General features: G+C 43.3%; 1 protein-coding gene across 1 annotated transcript in view; it reads left to right on the top strand.

Moving 5' to 3' along the window:
* The window catches only part of EFR3A (EFR3 homolog A), a 1,274,477-nt gene that overhangs the window by 796,685 nt on the left and 463,255 nt on the right, over positions 1-14,537 (top strand). Inside the window, exon 9 of the mRNA XM_078686747.1 lies at positions 6,249-6,327. Coding sequence (XP_078542873.1) covers positions 6,249-6,327 — 79 coding nt within the window. The remainder of the gene's footprint in view (positions 1-6,248; positions 6,328-14,537) is intronic.

Raw genomic sequence — 14,537 nt, 5'->3', positions numbered from 1 at the left:
CAGCTTTTCAGGCTGTAGTTGTGTCAAAAATCCCTATGGGAATTAACATAGGAAACACACTTTTTTTTACCCCACCCCTTTTTTCTCAGGCCTAGGATGACGAATTGCCCCAAACCTTTCTATGCACTACTAGAATCATCAGCGCACTTTTTGGGGGAAAATTTCTTCAAGGTTCATCAACTGGCACCAAAGAAATATGCAAGTCAATAAATATTTTTCCTATGGAAAGTAGGTCCTATCTATAACTACCTACTGGCGACCACTAGTAGGATATATCTACATCCACCATAAGATTATAGCGGAATTATCTTATTACATTGTAAAAGTGTAATTTCCAAATGGGAAAAGGTAACCAGTTCTTTTTAGGTGTCTCTAGAATCACTATTTAAAATCCTAACTAATGGTTGAATTCTGGTTTTAAATTGAAATTCGGAAATTGCAATTTTAAGAAAGTTGGCATTTTCTTGCCTTAGCCATTTGGTGCCTACATCCTGTCTCTGACACAAGATTCGGTGAGGATGACAGTTGGGCTTTGTGTGTTCCTCCTAGACAGCCACACAAAATGTGAGAGCTTAGGTGTGACTGCATGAGCCATCACTGGCAGGATGTGAGGGAGGAGCTGGACCCAGCCCCACTTGCACTTGAACAGGCTTTGTCCTTTTTCCACACAAAGGATCTATCCACACCATGTAGTATACAAAGAGCTGCCTACCCCCCATGTAGGTAGTCTGGAGCCAGGGCCAGGAAGGCAGGGCACCTGTGCACTTCAAAGGCATACCTCTAGAAGTTCCACCCCAATTGTAAGGCATAACTGGATATAAATACTTGACCTTAGACACCACCACTTCAGTAAATTTTTGGACCTGTAAATACTCTGCCAGGAAGCGGGACTGCTGTGCTGCTGTAAGGACTACCACTATGATGCACTTCTCTGAACGAACTGCTGCCCCACTGTGCTAACCTGCTGCCCTCTTGAAGGACTGGACTTGCATCTCTTGAACCCAGAGTTTCTCCAAGGGCTAGTTAGCTGGCCTCCAGATCTGAAGGCTCAGGGACATAGCAGGTTTCCAACAACCTTGTACCTGGCCTCTGCCATCTGTGAATCTACCCTGCCAAGTAGTGCCAACCCATACCTGGAACCTTGGAATTGGGATTAAGGTGCTCTGCCAGTCTTTGTGGATCCAGCGGAACTGATGCATCTCTTCTGCTGCATGGCACAACCCCGAGCAGAACTGATGCTGCTCCACTGCTGCCATGGATTGGACCCATCGTAAACACACCCATCACTGCCGCAGCCCACAACGCCTTCAGAACCGCCAGTGTGAGACACATCCCTGGCACAGGCCCTCGCATCCTTTGTCGACAGCAGCCTCGACGACAACTCTGGACTCTGCATCGCAGCCTTGCAGCACTTCAGGACCAATGCATCTCCTTGACTGCGTGACTCATCATTGAGGCTGGACTTCGCAACACAAGCCCCATTGACTGGATCCTCGTTGAAAACGCAGACCCTTGCTTTGCAGCTTCACTGCATCTCGGTTCTGACGCATCGCTTCGGATGTGCGACGCATCTTCAACGCGGATCCTCTGCAAACTAGGATTTGTTCAGCAGGCCTAACTGGGTCCCTGTAGCCGACCCGTGGTCCATCGCGGTAGGCCTGAACTTGTGATGGTGTCCTGCTCCGGCACGACTAGAGATACACAGTTGGCACTTTGTGGTTTTTGGTACTATTTTTACTGAAATATTTCAAATTGCATATCTCTTGTTCTAGTCTTGTTTTATTTGTTAAAGAAAGTTATATTTTTCTAACTTGGTGTAGGATCCCTTCTGTGTGGTGTTTTCACTGTATTTCTGTTTAAAGTGTTGCACAAATAGTTTATACATTGCCTCTATGTTAAGCCTGAATGTTTTGTGGCAAGCTACCGGAAGGTTGAGCACAAGTTCATTTAAGGTTGGCTTGTGCCTCACCCTGGCAAAGATTGTGGTTGCTGCTTGACCAGGGCTCACAACCCAGTCAACCAACAACCCAAGCTCTCACAACTCCCTACTAATCAACTGCAGCTCACCACAGAGTTCTAATGAACAACTAGAACACTTTTATTTTTTTATTCTAGCCAAAGTGAGGCACTGCTTAATTTGCCTACCCATCTTCTTAGTCACTTAACTGCTTCATAAGTTTAATATAATAACATTTTGTTAAACCAATAAATATATACATTTGGTAAAAAAAATACAAAGGTTAAAGTGAGGTTATACTTAAGTTAGGTGCTAAGACCTTTACTTATATTAAAGAAAAGAAAAACAGAAGCTCACTGAAAAAACGGTTACATTGATTTTAGAATTAGTTGTTGGAAACACCAACATTTGCCGCTTAAACTTTAGTGAACTAACTATAACCTCCATTATGCACTGCTTATGACGGCACATATTACATCACTCATGACATGTTAAATCACATCATTGATGACTTCACTTATGACATCTCATTCTGGTCAGACCTTGCATCCAGTCCATACCTAGTGTTGGGTTCATTGCTTAGGCACAACGAGGCCCAGCACCCAACTCTTCACAAGCATCCAAAGTCCACTGCACATGATCTTCAGCCATACGTAGGATAAGTTTGACACAGGGCTTAGCCTATGGCCAGGGTCTGCACCCACCCCTCGATAAGCAGTCAAAATCAACCATGCCCAGATTTTGTTCATATACAGTGAATAATGCCTGCAAGGCTTGGTGTCACACCAGATCCTGCATACAGCATATAGTAGGGGTTGGGCGTTGGCTTCCCTAGGCCCAGCCATGTGCATGTGTCCAACTCACTGCACATTGCCCTTGGTCTTGTGCGATGGAGGATTCGCGCCAGGGCTTCACCTGTGGCCCACACCTCCCTGACTCTCTTTACCCGAGTGAAATCAGAATAAAGGCCGACTAAAGGTCTATTGTTCAGTGGCCTGCTCTCTGTAAGTGGCAATGACATCATATGAACAGGTGATTCAGTTAAGAAAGTAATAAATACAGTTAAAAAGCACACAATTGTGATGGACAGGTTACTTACCTGTGTTAACACCTTATCTGGTAGAGACACGATCTAGCAGCAGATTCCGTACCGACCCACCCATCCTGCCAGCACTGCATACAGGTTACTAAGGTCAGGGCTGATCCCTTTCAGGGCTCTAGTTGTTGAAACGCACCAATGTCAGTACCCTTTATAGCTCCTCACTTCTCGCGTGGAAAGTCGTGAAAAGTAACTGACGTCAGCGTGCCAAAATGGTGCCTATATAGGGGATGCGGACGTCATTACGGCACCGACGGTGTCATACGGAGCCAACTGACGCCACCTTCTGGCACGCAGAGGTTATGCTTAAAGATGAATCTTCTGGATGCAGTCCGATGCCTGGGAAATTCAAAGGTAAGGAATCTGCGGCTAGATCATGTCTCTACCAGATAAGGTGTTACCAAAGCAAAGTAATTTATCCATCATGATTGTGTGCTTTTTAATTGTATTTATTACTACTTTCTTATCTGAATCACTTGTCCATATGCCACTTGCACTGTGTTTTGAACACGATTTGCTACTGTTTCTGTTGATAATTGTCATATATTTTCAGATGCATTAATTCGAATTGTGAGGTTCCGTCATTACAATAATTTAGTGAAAAGAATCTAGGAACTAATACACAACTCTAATATCCTTTATTTATTGTCATACAGATTCTCATCTGTCAGACTACACCACTACAAAAAATAAAATCCATGTGCAAAACCGTTTTTGCTATTTATTTAAACCCGTTAGCAGTGGGATCACCCTGTTTTTCTGGTATATTTTTTGCCATGTCATCTATGTATCAAATACACTATACTAGAAGTCTTCTCATCTTTTAAAGCTTAAACTACAAACGCTTAGTTGCCTTAACGAAAGAATAACATTTGTTTGTGACTGTGCTTCAAATGTGTAATCGTCTCCCACTAAATTGGAGTTCACACAACAATCGTAAGGAATTGTTTTTCGCAAACCTTACCTGCGGAGTCAGATTTTTTCGCCTTTTAAAAACGATATATTTTCATCCCCCTCACTTTCTCTTCGTGTCTTTAGATTACTCTTTCCTTTTCTGAATAGTATTTTCAGTTGCCTCTGGAAGACATTCAGTTCACCCAATCACAAATTTGTTCACCCCCTCTTTAACCCCCTGCATGCTGATGACGGCCCCCATCCGTCATGCACTACGGTGCTCGTGTGCTGATGACGGCTGGGGGCCGTCATAAACCCGCCCACTCGCGATTTTGCCGCACAGGCGCAGAATTGCGGCAGCAGGCAAGGGGTTAAAGCATCCAACAATTAGTGGCTTTAGTTGTATATGTGGGAAAATGTATACCCGGCCATACATTATAAGCATATTGCCAGTCTTTGAGGAGTTCCGTGATTATACAGATTGACGAGGCTGAAGGCAGAGTTCTTTTATAGGGTTGTGGAACTCTGAAGTGGCGTGAAGTATGCTTATATTGTGTGGCTGGTGTACCGTACTTCCTTCTTATACTACATGGCCACATCATAAGTCTTCACACAAACTATTTAAATCTTTGGTGTGGTGCTTTTTTGTATGAATGAGGTAGGATGCTTGTAAACATGAAGAATATCATTAGAGTCTTTAGAACAATAGGAAACACACCAAAAAAACACAGTTGGCTATTTGCTGCAAAAGCATATTAGAATCTTATAAATATCTAAAGCGTGGAAAAAATAAACTAGTTGCCGTAAATATCTTCTTTCTGTTTACCACTGTTCGAGAAAAGTCATACATCCTTTTTGTTTTTGAAAGTGGAGCTTTAACCCTTTCCGCACTGTGCGAATTTGCGTGCTGTGAGGGTGCTTTAATGAGTGGGTGGGGTTCCCGGAAACTCACACCCAACGCCACAGGCGCTTTACTCGTCGGCTTTGGCATACTGCTCTATCCCATTTGTCCATGGACATACAAGGTTTTACAGACGGCCTCCGGTCCCTTCCTTGCCTTGACGCCTGAAATTACCCGGCGCTCTTAAGCATCGCGGACATTGATAACTGAGCCCCCTGTTGCCGATTCTTACATCTTGGATGTGGTATGAGTCCTACCTCCTTTCTTTGAAATCAGCCGCTAAATAGTTTATGCTCTGGGCACAACGGGTCGCTTATGTGTGCCCCCTTATATTTTAGACACAGAGTTTGAGTCTCTACACCTTTGTCAACTTCAGATGCTGTACTTGTCACACTGGTAAGTACACCAGTGTCTTAACCCTATCCCCATCTCGCGACTGATGTCCCTTTAGTGTGTAAATTGATCCCTTTCCCCCTCTCCCCGTTTTCCCTTAGATTCACTTTCCTTTCCAAACCTCGGCCATTGAATACCAGACGTGGACCCTGCCTGCCTACTCAACAGGCAGCTCACCCTCTTTCCATTTCCTTGCTCAGAGTACTAGACTCCATTTCTTGGTTTATGGGTTCTTAATCTTCTTTACTCCCCTTACCTCTCTCCCTATCTATAGAGCACAGATGATATCCATGTAACCATCGTCGTGATGATGACCTCCAATCATAGAGGTTGAAACGCCGTCGACCCAGTAACGCCAATTGCAGCTTGTTATTGGTCACTTTGCAAATAATGAAACTTTTGTACCTAATTGTAAATATTGTATATTGACCTTCACCGATTATCCCTTCACTTTGCGCTGCCTCAGGTTGTCTCATAATCACTTGTGTCACTGTGCCGTTTATTCACTCACCTTGCCAGTACACTTTTGGTTGTTATGGTTACTACAATGTATTTGTGTCAGTGTGCTTCTATATGCAAATAATTAACTTTTTTGAACTATACCTTGGTCTCTCCTTTTTTCCTTGTGTCATGTGATTTATTCACGTTTTTCTTTGTCTGTTCATGTCATATTCCTGTTGAGACACTGTATTTTGGCTATCCCATGTATTATAAAGCAATAACATACAGACCAATCCTAATTTATTTTGCATAATTACATACGTATTGCTGTAGTCATTTACAATGAAAAATGTTTTTCTGTATTGGATGTCCTGGTTGCAATACAGACCTGAATAACCCAAAAACTTAAGTATAGCTCTTATGTCTGGTTCTTGCTTGTTTACATATACTCTTCTTGTGCACTCCAAAATTCTTTAAAATTAAGATAATGTTTTCTTTTTTTCTTTGCTTGAAAATTGATATCTTTGTATTATTTTCTTAAGTTGTGCTAATTTCTTTTGCAGACATCTGGACCATCACAAACTTTGGGAATCAAATGATTTTCCTGTGATTTGTTTTAAAATTATAATGTATTCTATACAGGTAGGTTATCATACATCAATATCATATGAACAATGAGACTGTTTAATAATTATGAATTTCTAGTCTGAGTTTTGTTGAAAAGTAAAAGGCTTTTTATGAATATATTAGAACATTGCTCTGCTTACTGAGATTACAAGCTGACACATTTTCTAGTAAATCACATTCGTTTCATCACTAAAGCAGTTTGAAATCACCAATTTATGTGCCACAGTAAATTATTCAGAAAAAAAATATTTTTTACCAAACGTCTCGTCTAAATTGTTCATATTTCCTCGTTACATGAAAATCCCTCCTCAAAGTTTGAGTTTTTAACATATTGTCTTTTTGACTTAAAACCCCAGAAAAGTCTGAATCTGTGTTACAGTTGCTAAATGACTAGATGATTAAAGTTTATATGTAAGATCTCATCTGCTGGAATTTACAGATAGTACTAACTGTTGCTCACTTTTCCTGCCATGCTCTATACACCTGTCATAATCAATCTTCCCCCCCAGAGGGAAAATGAAATAGTTTTCCTACTTCCTATCCTATTAAGTATGTGGACATGGCAAAGATTTTACATTGTGGTTAGTTTGTCTTTTTGAAACTGAGATTTGGTGTTGCTTCACTCTAGTTATTTTACTCCAGAGCCAGTAGTCAAAATCTATATTTCTATAAAGCCAGTGAGAGAATATGATGATTATTCTTCTATCAGTAACTTCATTAATGACAAAAAAGGCTAACTGAGTTCATAAACAGCAAAAATCTACTGCAGGGTAATTATCGGTTATTGATAATGATAGAATGGAGTATGACTAGGCACTGGTTATGACAATCTCTAAATCTTTATGGTAAAATATACTAACAGACATCATCATGATTAGTTAGAATATGGAGCATTTTGCAATGTAGCAAAAGATCTGCCTGAGAACACACTGCATAATAACATGCATAATCTCAAGATATTAAATTATGGTAAGCGTTGGAAGTCAAAGCAGATAAAGGCAATTGTCTACATCTGCTTATCACACATCCAGACTAATGGCTCTATGAATGCAAATTCAGACAATTGAAGGTATCAATATACAAAAAAAAGCAAATCACATATTTTTTTTTCAATTAAATGTATGGGTCAAAAAGCATTATGTGCTGGAAAGAGGCTAGTTCTAACAAGATGGAAGTAGGCCAGAATAATTACAGTTGAAGAATGCATTAATAAAATGTGCAACCATGTAGTAGATTAAATTGAGTGAGAGGGCTTTCCTAATGCCATTTTAGGTCGAGCTTAGCGGCAGCGCGCATGCACTGCTCGCTCTGCGAGGCATGCTGTATTAGGGTATGCACCAGCAGCCCTGCCCACTCGCCACCCATATTTGTCATAGGCTTTGTGTCATTGTCCTTCTTAAATGCTGGCTTCTGATAGGTAAATAGGCTTATTAGTCCCTCCTTGTCTCCATTTGTTGCCGGCCATAAGGAATGGACCTTTTACTCCTCATGTTACACAGTCTGCTTTATCTTGGCTGTGAGCACTATTTTGTTTAGTGTTTTTTTTATTTGCAGCGCGATCCGCTTTCACTTTAGTAGCCGTGCTTGTTTATTTAATTAATTTACAGCACGGTCCACTTTCACTTCAGTGGCTGCACTTCATTATTTAATTAATTTTCAGCGCGGTCTGCTCACTTGAGCATCCAAACTTGTTTATGTACTTAATTTGCAACCCCCCACGTGTGTGCTTGTGCCTCCCTCTGCTTCTGAATTAAGTTCACTTGTTGTCCTGAATAGCAACAATGCACAAGCTCCGCCTCGGCAGCTTCCACGCCCCCCCCCCCCCACCACCTCCCCTCCAGCCTCAGAAAGTTAATGTGAGGGGCACAGATGGGGAGGTGCCAGGCACCTCACTCGAGGCTTGGTTCTGTTGTGGTGAAAGGCAGGCACTTTCACCTAAACAAGCATTTGCAATGCAATAGGTCTCGCATTTACGCGAGTTTGAGCTATTGACATTGTAAATGACACTGCCTTTTATTTTTGTTTTTAAAACCTAAATAAAGCAATGACAATAGCTGAAACCTGCATAAATGCGAAACCTATTGCATTGCAAATGCTTGTTTAAAATTGGATTGAGTCATATGGAGACTGCCAATTCTTCACTTTTGTAATGTTCCCAGGATCCTGAGAAAATGTCCATAGTATCTATTCGCTTCCATGTACAATTGGCTTCCATCACAACTCCAGCCCCTGCCCCAGATATGATGACATGGTGGCGCACAAAGCTGTCACCCCGGCATACTAACATTAGTTATTTATTTCTGTGATGTTCAAAGCAGATCTGGAGCACCTCTCCTCAGATTTTTGTAACTTCAAAAATATTCTACTGTTTTGAATGAAAGCCTGGAGACATTCAAGCTTCCCTCAGGGCCATTCACTTCGATGGTTGCTGGCCGTTTGGAGAGGAAGACACTTCTGCTATGGAAACATTTAAGTTATGTTGTGCATTGGCATGCTCTGTGGGCTTTCGCTAGTTCCACCAGCAGTATTGAAAGTTTAGGGCCACTTTAGAGGGCTTCTCTGCCCATCGAAGGCAGGTGTCTGAGTTGACCTAACAGCCTGTGCATTCCTTTATGACCTTTAGGGGGAAACTCGGTGGAAAATGAAGAGGTCAGAAACTGTGTCAATCTTCCTCTTTGCCCTGACCACACTCAAAGCTTCTTAGTTTGGCCTTGCACAAGCATGAACGGCTACATTTGGTGTTTCCTTTCCTCAGATCAGTGGGTCCTGCTTATTCATAAGCTTTGTGTTCCCTTTTTTTCTGCTTATTTTGACAGTTGACACTCGCTTAGCTTTATGTTATGGTGTTAGTGAGCTAATGTTTATTCAAAAGGAAACAGACTCAGCAAGTTCAGGACGCACGCGAGCCATTACCCCTTGCGATGTCATACACTGGAGGATCCCTCTCCCTTTTAAGAGGCAGTAACTGATGGATTTTTAAAGTATTTTCTCAAAAGAATGAAGAGAGTCTATTGCAGAGTTCCAGAGGAGTTACTATGCTCTGAATGCTAAAAGGATTACAAAATTATTGTGCATTTTTAAAGGGATATTGGGTGTCAATGCTGGTATTTGATATTTGTGATCCTTAAAACTGGGTGCGTGCAAGACATATTTCCTCTTTATTTAGGTGTAATGTAGCTGCACGATTTGCTGTCTTCCAGTAAATAATGATGCTGCCAAGTCCTTTCTAAAAGTGTATATGCTTGCTTAGTGGTTGCCAAATTGGGGTATACCATTGAGTGGTAGGTTTCTTATGAAATGAGACTCCGGTTTCCTAATGTGCCAAACAATCCAATGCTGAAAGAGTCCATGTATTATGTCAGTGTGCTTCAAAGAGCCCAACAATATAAGTAACAAGGAAAGCCGAGCTGGCTTGAATCCAGTGCTGTAGTGAGCACAGGACCCATTTCTGGACATACCCTCCCTACTTAGAGCGACAAATGCACAAGAAACAATTGATGGACGGAATGCTGGACAATGGGAACATTCACCCCCAGTCATCCTGGCTAATGAGGGGTGAAACCCCGAAACCGGTCCTAGGATGCTTGTTTCCGGTCCAGGGAGGACCTTGATTTGGCAGTTCTTGCTGGACTGTTCCCATGAGGCACAGGGTCAGAACTGATTTGCATATGGCCAGGTCTAAACTGTGGTGGCATGGTGAGCAAAATAATGATCGATTTAACCCAAATCTCTGGACGGGATGAATGTTTTGATTTATTCTGCATTCCGTCCATCAATTGTGTGTCTTTTGCTTTCTTGCCCATGTGCGACGAGTATGCCAATATGTGGGTCCCGGGCTCACTGTGCCACTGGATTCAAGCTATCCTGGCTGATGAGGGGTGAAACTCCGAATCTGGTCCTAGGCTGCTTGCTTCCGGTCCAGGGAGGACCTGGCTTGGCAGTTCGGGCTGGACTATTCTCATGAGGCACAGGGCAACGACTGATTTGCATATGGACAGGTCTAAACTGGGGTGGCAAGGTGAGCAAAAGAATGATGGATTTAACCTAGATCTCTTGACTGGGGGTGAATGTTTTGATTTGTTCTGCATTCCGTCCATCAATTGTGTCTCTTTTGCTTTCTTGCCGTTGTGCTCCGGGTATGCCCTGACATGGGTCCTGGGCTCACTGTGCTACTGGATTCAAGCTAACCTGGCTGATGAGGGGTGAAACCCCGAAACCGGTCCTAGAATGCTTGTTTCCGTTCCAGGGAGGACCTGGCGGACTGTTTGGGCTGGACTGTCCCCGTGAGGCACAGGGTCAAGACAGATTTGCATATGGCCAGGTCTAAACTGGGGTGGCATGGTGAGCAAAAGAATGATGGATTTAACCCAGATCTTTTGACTGGGGATAAATGTTGTGATTTATTCTGCATTCTGTCCATCAATTGTGTGTCTTTTGAACATGACTGGTTCCATCGGTGGGTCACAGGACGCAGGTTTTTGTAACTCGCCGCCGGCCATGTCCGCGATAGTCTGGATTATCCAGCGATGTCCAGTCTGCTCTGATTGACATGCCCTTTCATAGGACTCAGCTGTTTGAGGAAAAAGCTGATTGCACTCAAGTGAATAGAGCAATACTACTGCTTGCTCTCAGGGCCCTTCTGCCCTTCCTCGCCAGCCGCAACAGTTCCAAATCTCCTTTCACCACTTTGTTGGAAGCACCCCTTACTGCCAACCCAACCAGGAACCCAGCAGTTTTTTATAGAGGCTGTGGTGCGCACACCCCGTAGCCAAGTTCAGTCAGCCACCCACCCTATTGTCCTCTCTGTGGCCCAATCGTACAGACCTCTTTAGCTTGCCCTTGCAGATCACAGCCACCCAGTGGTAGGCAGAATTCACAGATTCTTACTGGGCTGGCAAGCAATCATGTTGGCCTGGTGCTTCCTACAGATTGTTCACAAGGGGTACACTTTACTATTTCTTTCTTCTCCACTATACCTTCAACCATCCGAATGGCAACTATTGGAGGACAACCTCTCCATTTTGTAGCAGAAAATGCATTCTCTTTTAGCCAAAGGGGCTATTGAGGGAGTGCTAGTGCCAGAAGTAGGACATGATTGTTAATCCAGCTACTATCTGGTGCTCTAGAAGGGCAGAGGTGTTGAACCTATTCTCAATCTGCGCTCTGTCAATGCATTCCCCTGGGAGGAAAAGTTAAAATGCTCACGTTTGCTCAAGGCTTGTTTGCCCCCAATCGGAAGATTGCTGGCTTTGGCTAAAAATATTCTTTTCCTTTTGCAATTCCCAGCTGTAACCAAATGCATAACAAGCTGATCACAAATTATAGAGTATCCACACAACAGTAATCTGAGTCTCAGAAAGAAGTTCTAGCCTTTTCTCGTAAAGACATAAGACTGAATATTTATTATATTATTTGTTATACGTATGTTTTCGTTTTCTCTAACAATTTTGTCACTCCAAAAGTACAAAGTATTTTATTTGCACACTTAATTAAAATCATTGCAATTCATTCAAAAAAACGAGTTAAAAACACTGACCATATTATAGTTAAATAGAGGTATTCATAAAAGCAAGGGGGATCATAGCTGGTACGGCAAGGACTCTTGGTGGTCGTCTTCTGGTAACAGGAAATTAATCTCAAACATGAATTTTACAAAATGGGAGGCCATCTGAGCTGAGTCGCCCCTCATACACTATTCTAGAGCTTCTTGGCATGTCCGGACATTCAGGATCTGCCAAATTGGGCGCAGCAAAAAAGTTCGTAATGGGAGTAAGGTTCTGCAGATGCACAGTATGTGGATTAAGTTTTCTTCCCTGTTATTACAAAAATTGCACTTTGTGGGCACGTCTTCCTTGTACCTCCGGCCATACTTATACACCATCAACTGGATTAGGCCGAAACATAGTCAATCCAAGAGTAATCAATTACCATTCAACTTTTCTACCACCTGAATGTCAGAGCCTAAAATAACGAATCTTATGAAATCATTGCGATGGCAACCTTATTGTTGGGATGGCAAATCCCCCCCAAATGGGAATGGATGTTTGCCTCAGCTACAGCAATATCTAGAACCTTAGTGCCGATCTGCTTCTTGGACAAAGGAGCAGGACAGAGGAGTGGAAACTTCATAGGGGGCATCACAAACTTCTATGGAAATGGATTAGAAAAATAGAGCTTGAACGTCTCAAAATTGTCCAGTTGGAGCTGTGCATCCGCATGGAGAAGCTCAGCACAACTTCTGCGTGTTGTGACCAGGACTGGGGAGTGAGGTCTACTAGACTTCCCAAAGGTTGCTAAGCAAAACCTATCAACAAGTTCTCAAGTGTTAATTTCACCCACAAGTCCTACATAGACACTACCAGCAGTGGTTAACCCCGGCCGTCAACCTCATTGCCACCCTAAAGAAATGCAAAATGCCCATGCATCACATCCAGGTGCTCCACGTCCACAGTGCATGGGCAATGCACTGTGGATGAACTGATCAGGGATATTTGCTGATGCATTTCCTCCTCTCCCACTCATCCTGTATGTAGTGAGGACGATGAAGCAGAGTCCATGACCATCGTCTTGGTGGCCCCAACGTGGGCCAAAACCCCCTGCCACTCAGTGCTTCTGGAGATGTCCATCAATCCACACAAAAGCTACAAAAGCTATCGATCAGGCCAGATCACCTTATGCAACAACATGGCCAATTCAGGGATCCAGACCCAAAGCGGTTCATCCTCGTCAACTGGCGTCTTAAGTATTGGTGTTTACCTGTCTAAACCTTTCTGATGACTATACAGCCATTCTGCGTGAAGCCTATATGCATACTACATGTGCATGTTATGTAGGCAAGTGGTAGAGATTAGTCCACTGCTGCTTCTCAAAACTAGACTCTTTGCGGTCAGGGTTCAAGACATCTCCTGCAACCTTTTCCACGTACAGTAGTAAAGTCTTGATTATGCCTCTATATGTCTTCTCTTAGCCGCTGTATACATTCACTACCAAGGAATACTATACAGAATTCCTGAGGTTACATCGCTTATAGTGAGACTTAACCTTACCATAGCACTCACAAGGATTATGTGACCACCATTTGAACCCTTCCACTCTTGCAGCTTACCGTTTCTATCATGGGAAGTGGCCTTCTGAGTAGCCATAACTTAGCTCTGATGTATCAGTGAGTTATAAGCACTCACAATTCAAGAGCCATTCAGTAAGGTGCACAGTGACACAGTTGCCCTTAGAACTTATCCAAAGTTTGTGCCCAAAGTAATCTAACCCTTGAGCTGCTCTTTTCCTTTCCATAACCAGATTCGATTCATTAGCAGAAAGGGCAGAGCATACCTTAAATGTAAAGCAGATACTCATGTATTGTACTGACAGACCTACGTCCTTCCCCCACTGTAGCGATCACTCCATTGTCGAAACAGGCATTGCAAGGTGGATTGTCAAGTGTATCCAAAATTGTTATGTCAAATTAATATGTACTCACTGGGCCCCCCAGGAAGCACTCTGCAATGAAAAAGATGGAAAACATGACTGTTCTGGGTAACCTCCCATTAGTAAGCATCTGCAGTGCAGCTGGTTGTGTGACAGAACCACGCATGCGATTACTGTCCATGCCAGTTCCACGCAAGTCTTAACCATGCATTTGCCTTTACAATGAAATATGCATTGTTAATGCATGTATTATCTGAAAGAAACCTTTAGTTATAAATTCCGTACCTTAGAATTAGCCCCAGGCGTCAGACTGGATCCAGAAAGTTTTTCGCCAGCAGTACCCCTGCGCATCGGAAGGTGGCATCGGTCGACTCCGCGTTAGTCTTCTACGTCATGATCGCCGGGATGACGTTGTGGTAGCTACGTAGACGCCGCCCTCATGCGCTGACGTCAGTTCTTTCTTTTTCCGCGCCAGCAAGCGCAGATCCGGAGAAAGCGGTACCTCCAGCCGTTTTTTGACTGGCTTTTTTCTTGACTTTTGTCGACTTCCTTTTTTGAGTCTATCGACTCCTGGTGCATGAGGGATGATGGCTTCAAGGCATGCGGTTCCTGTAACCGACTGATATCGGTGACTGATTAGCACCGCGTGTGCCTCTACTGCCTGGAGCACGACCATGACCCCAAGTCATGCTCAGACTGCCGAACCATGGCCTGAAGTCTTTGTGGGAGTAGTTCCGAAAGCTACTCGAGGTCTGGCAGTCGGCTCTGCGTCGCTCGAGGTCCCGGTCGCGTGGTTGGTC

This window comes from Lissotriton helveticus, chromosome 4_1 (genome assembly GCF_964261635.1).
Source record: "Lissotriton helveticus chromosome 4_1, aLisHel1.1, whole genome shotgun sequence".
Lineage (NCBI taxonomy): Eukaryota > Metazoa > Chordata > Amphibia > Caudata > Salamandridae > Lissotriton > Lissotriton helveticus.
This window is presented reverse-complemented; position numbering and strand designations above follow the sequence as displayed.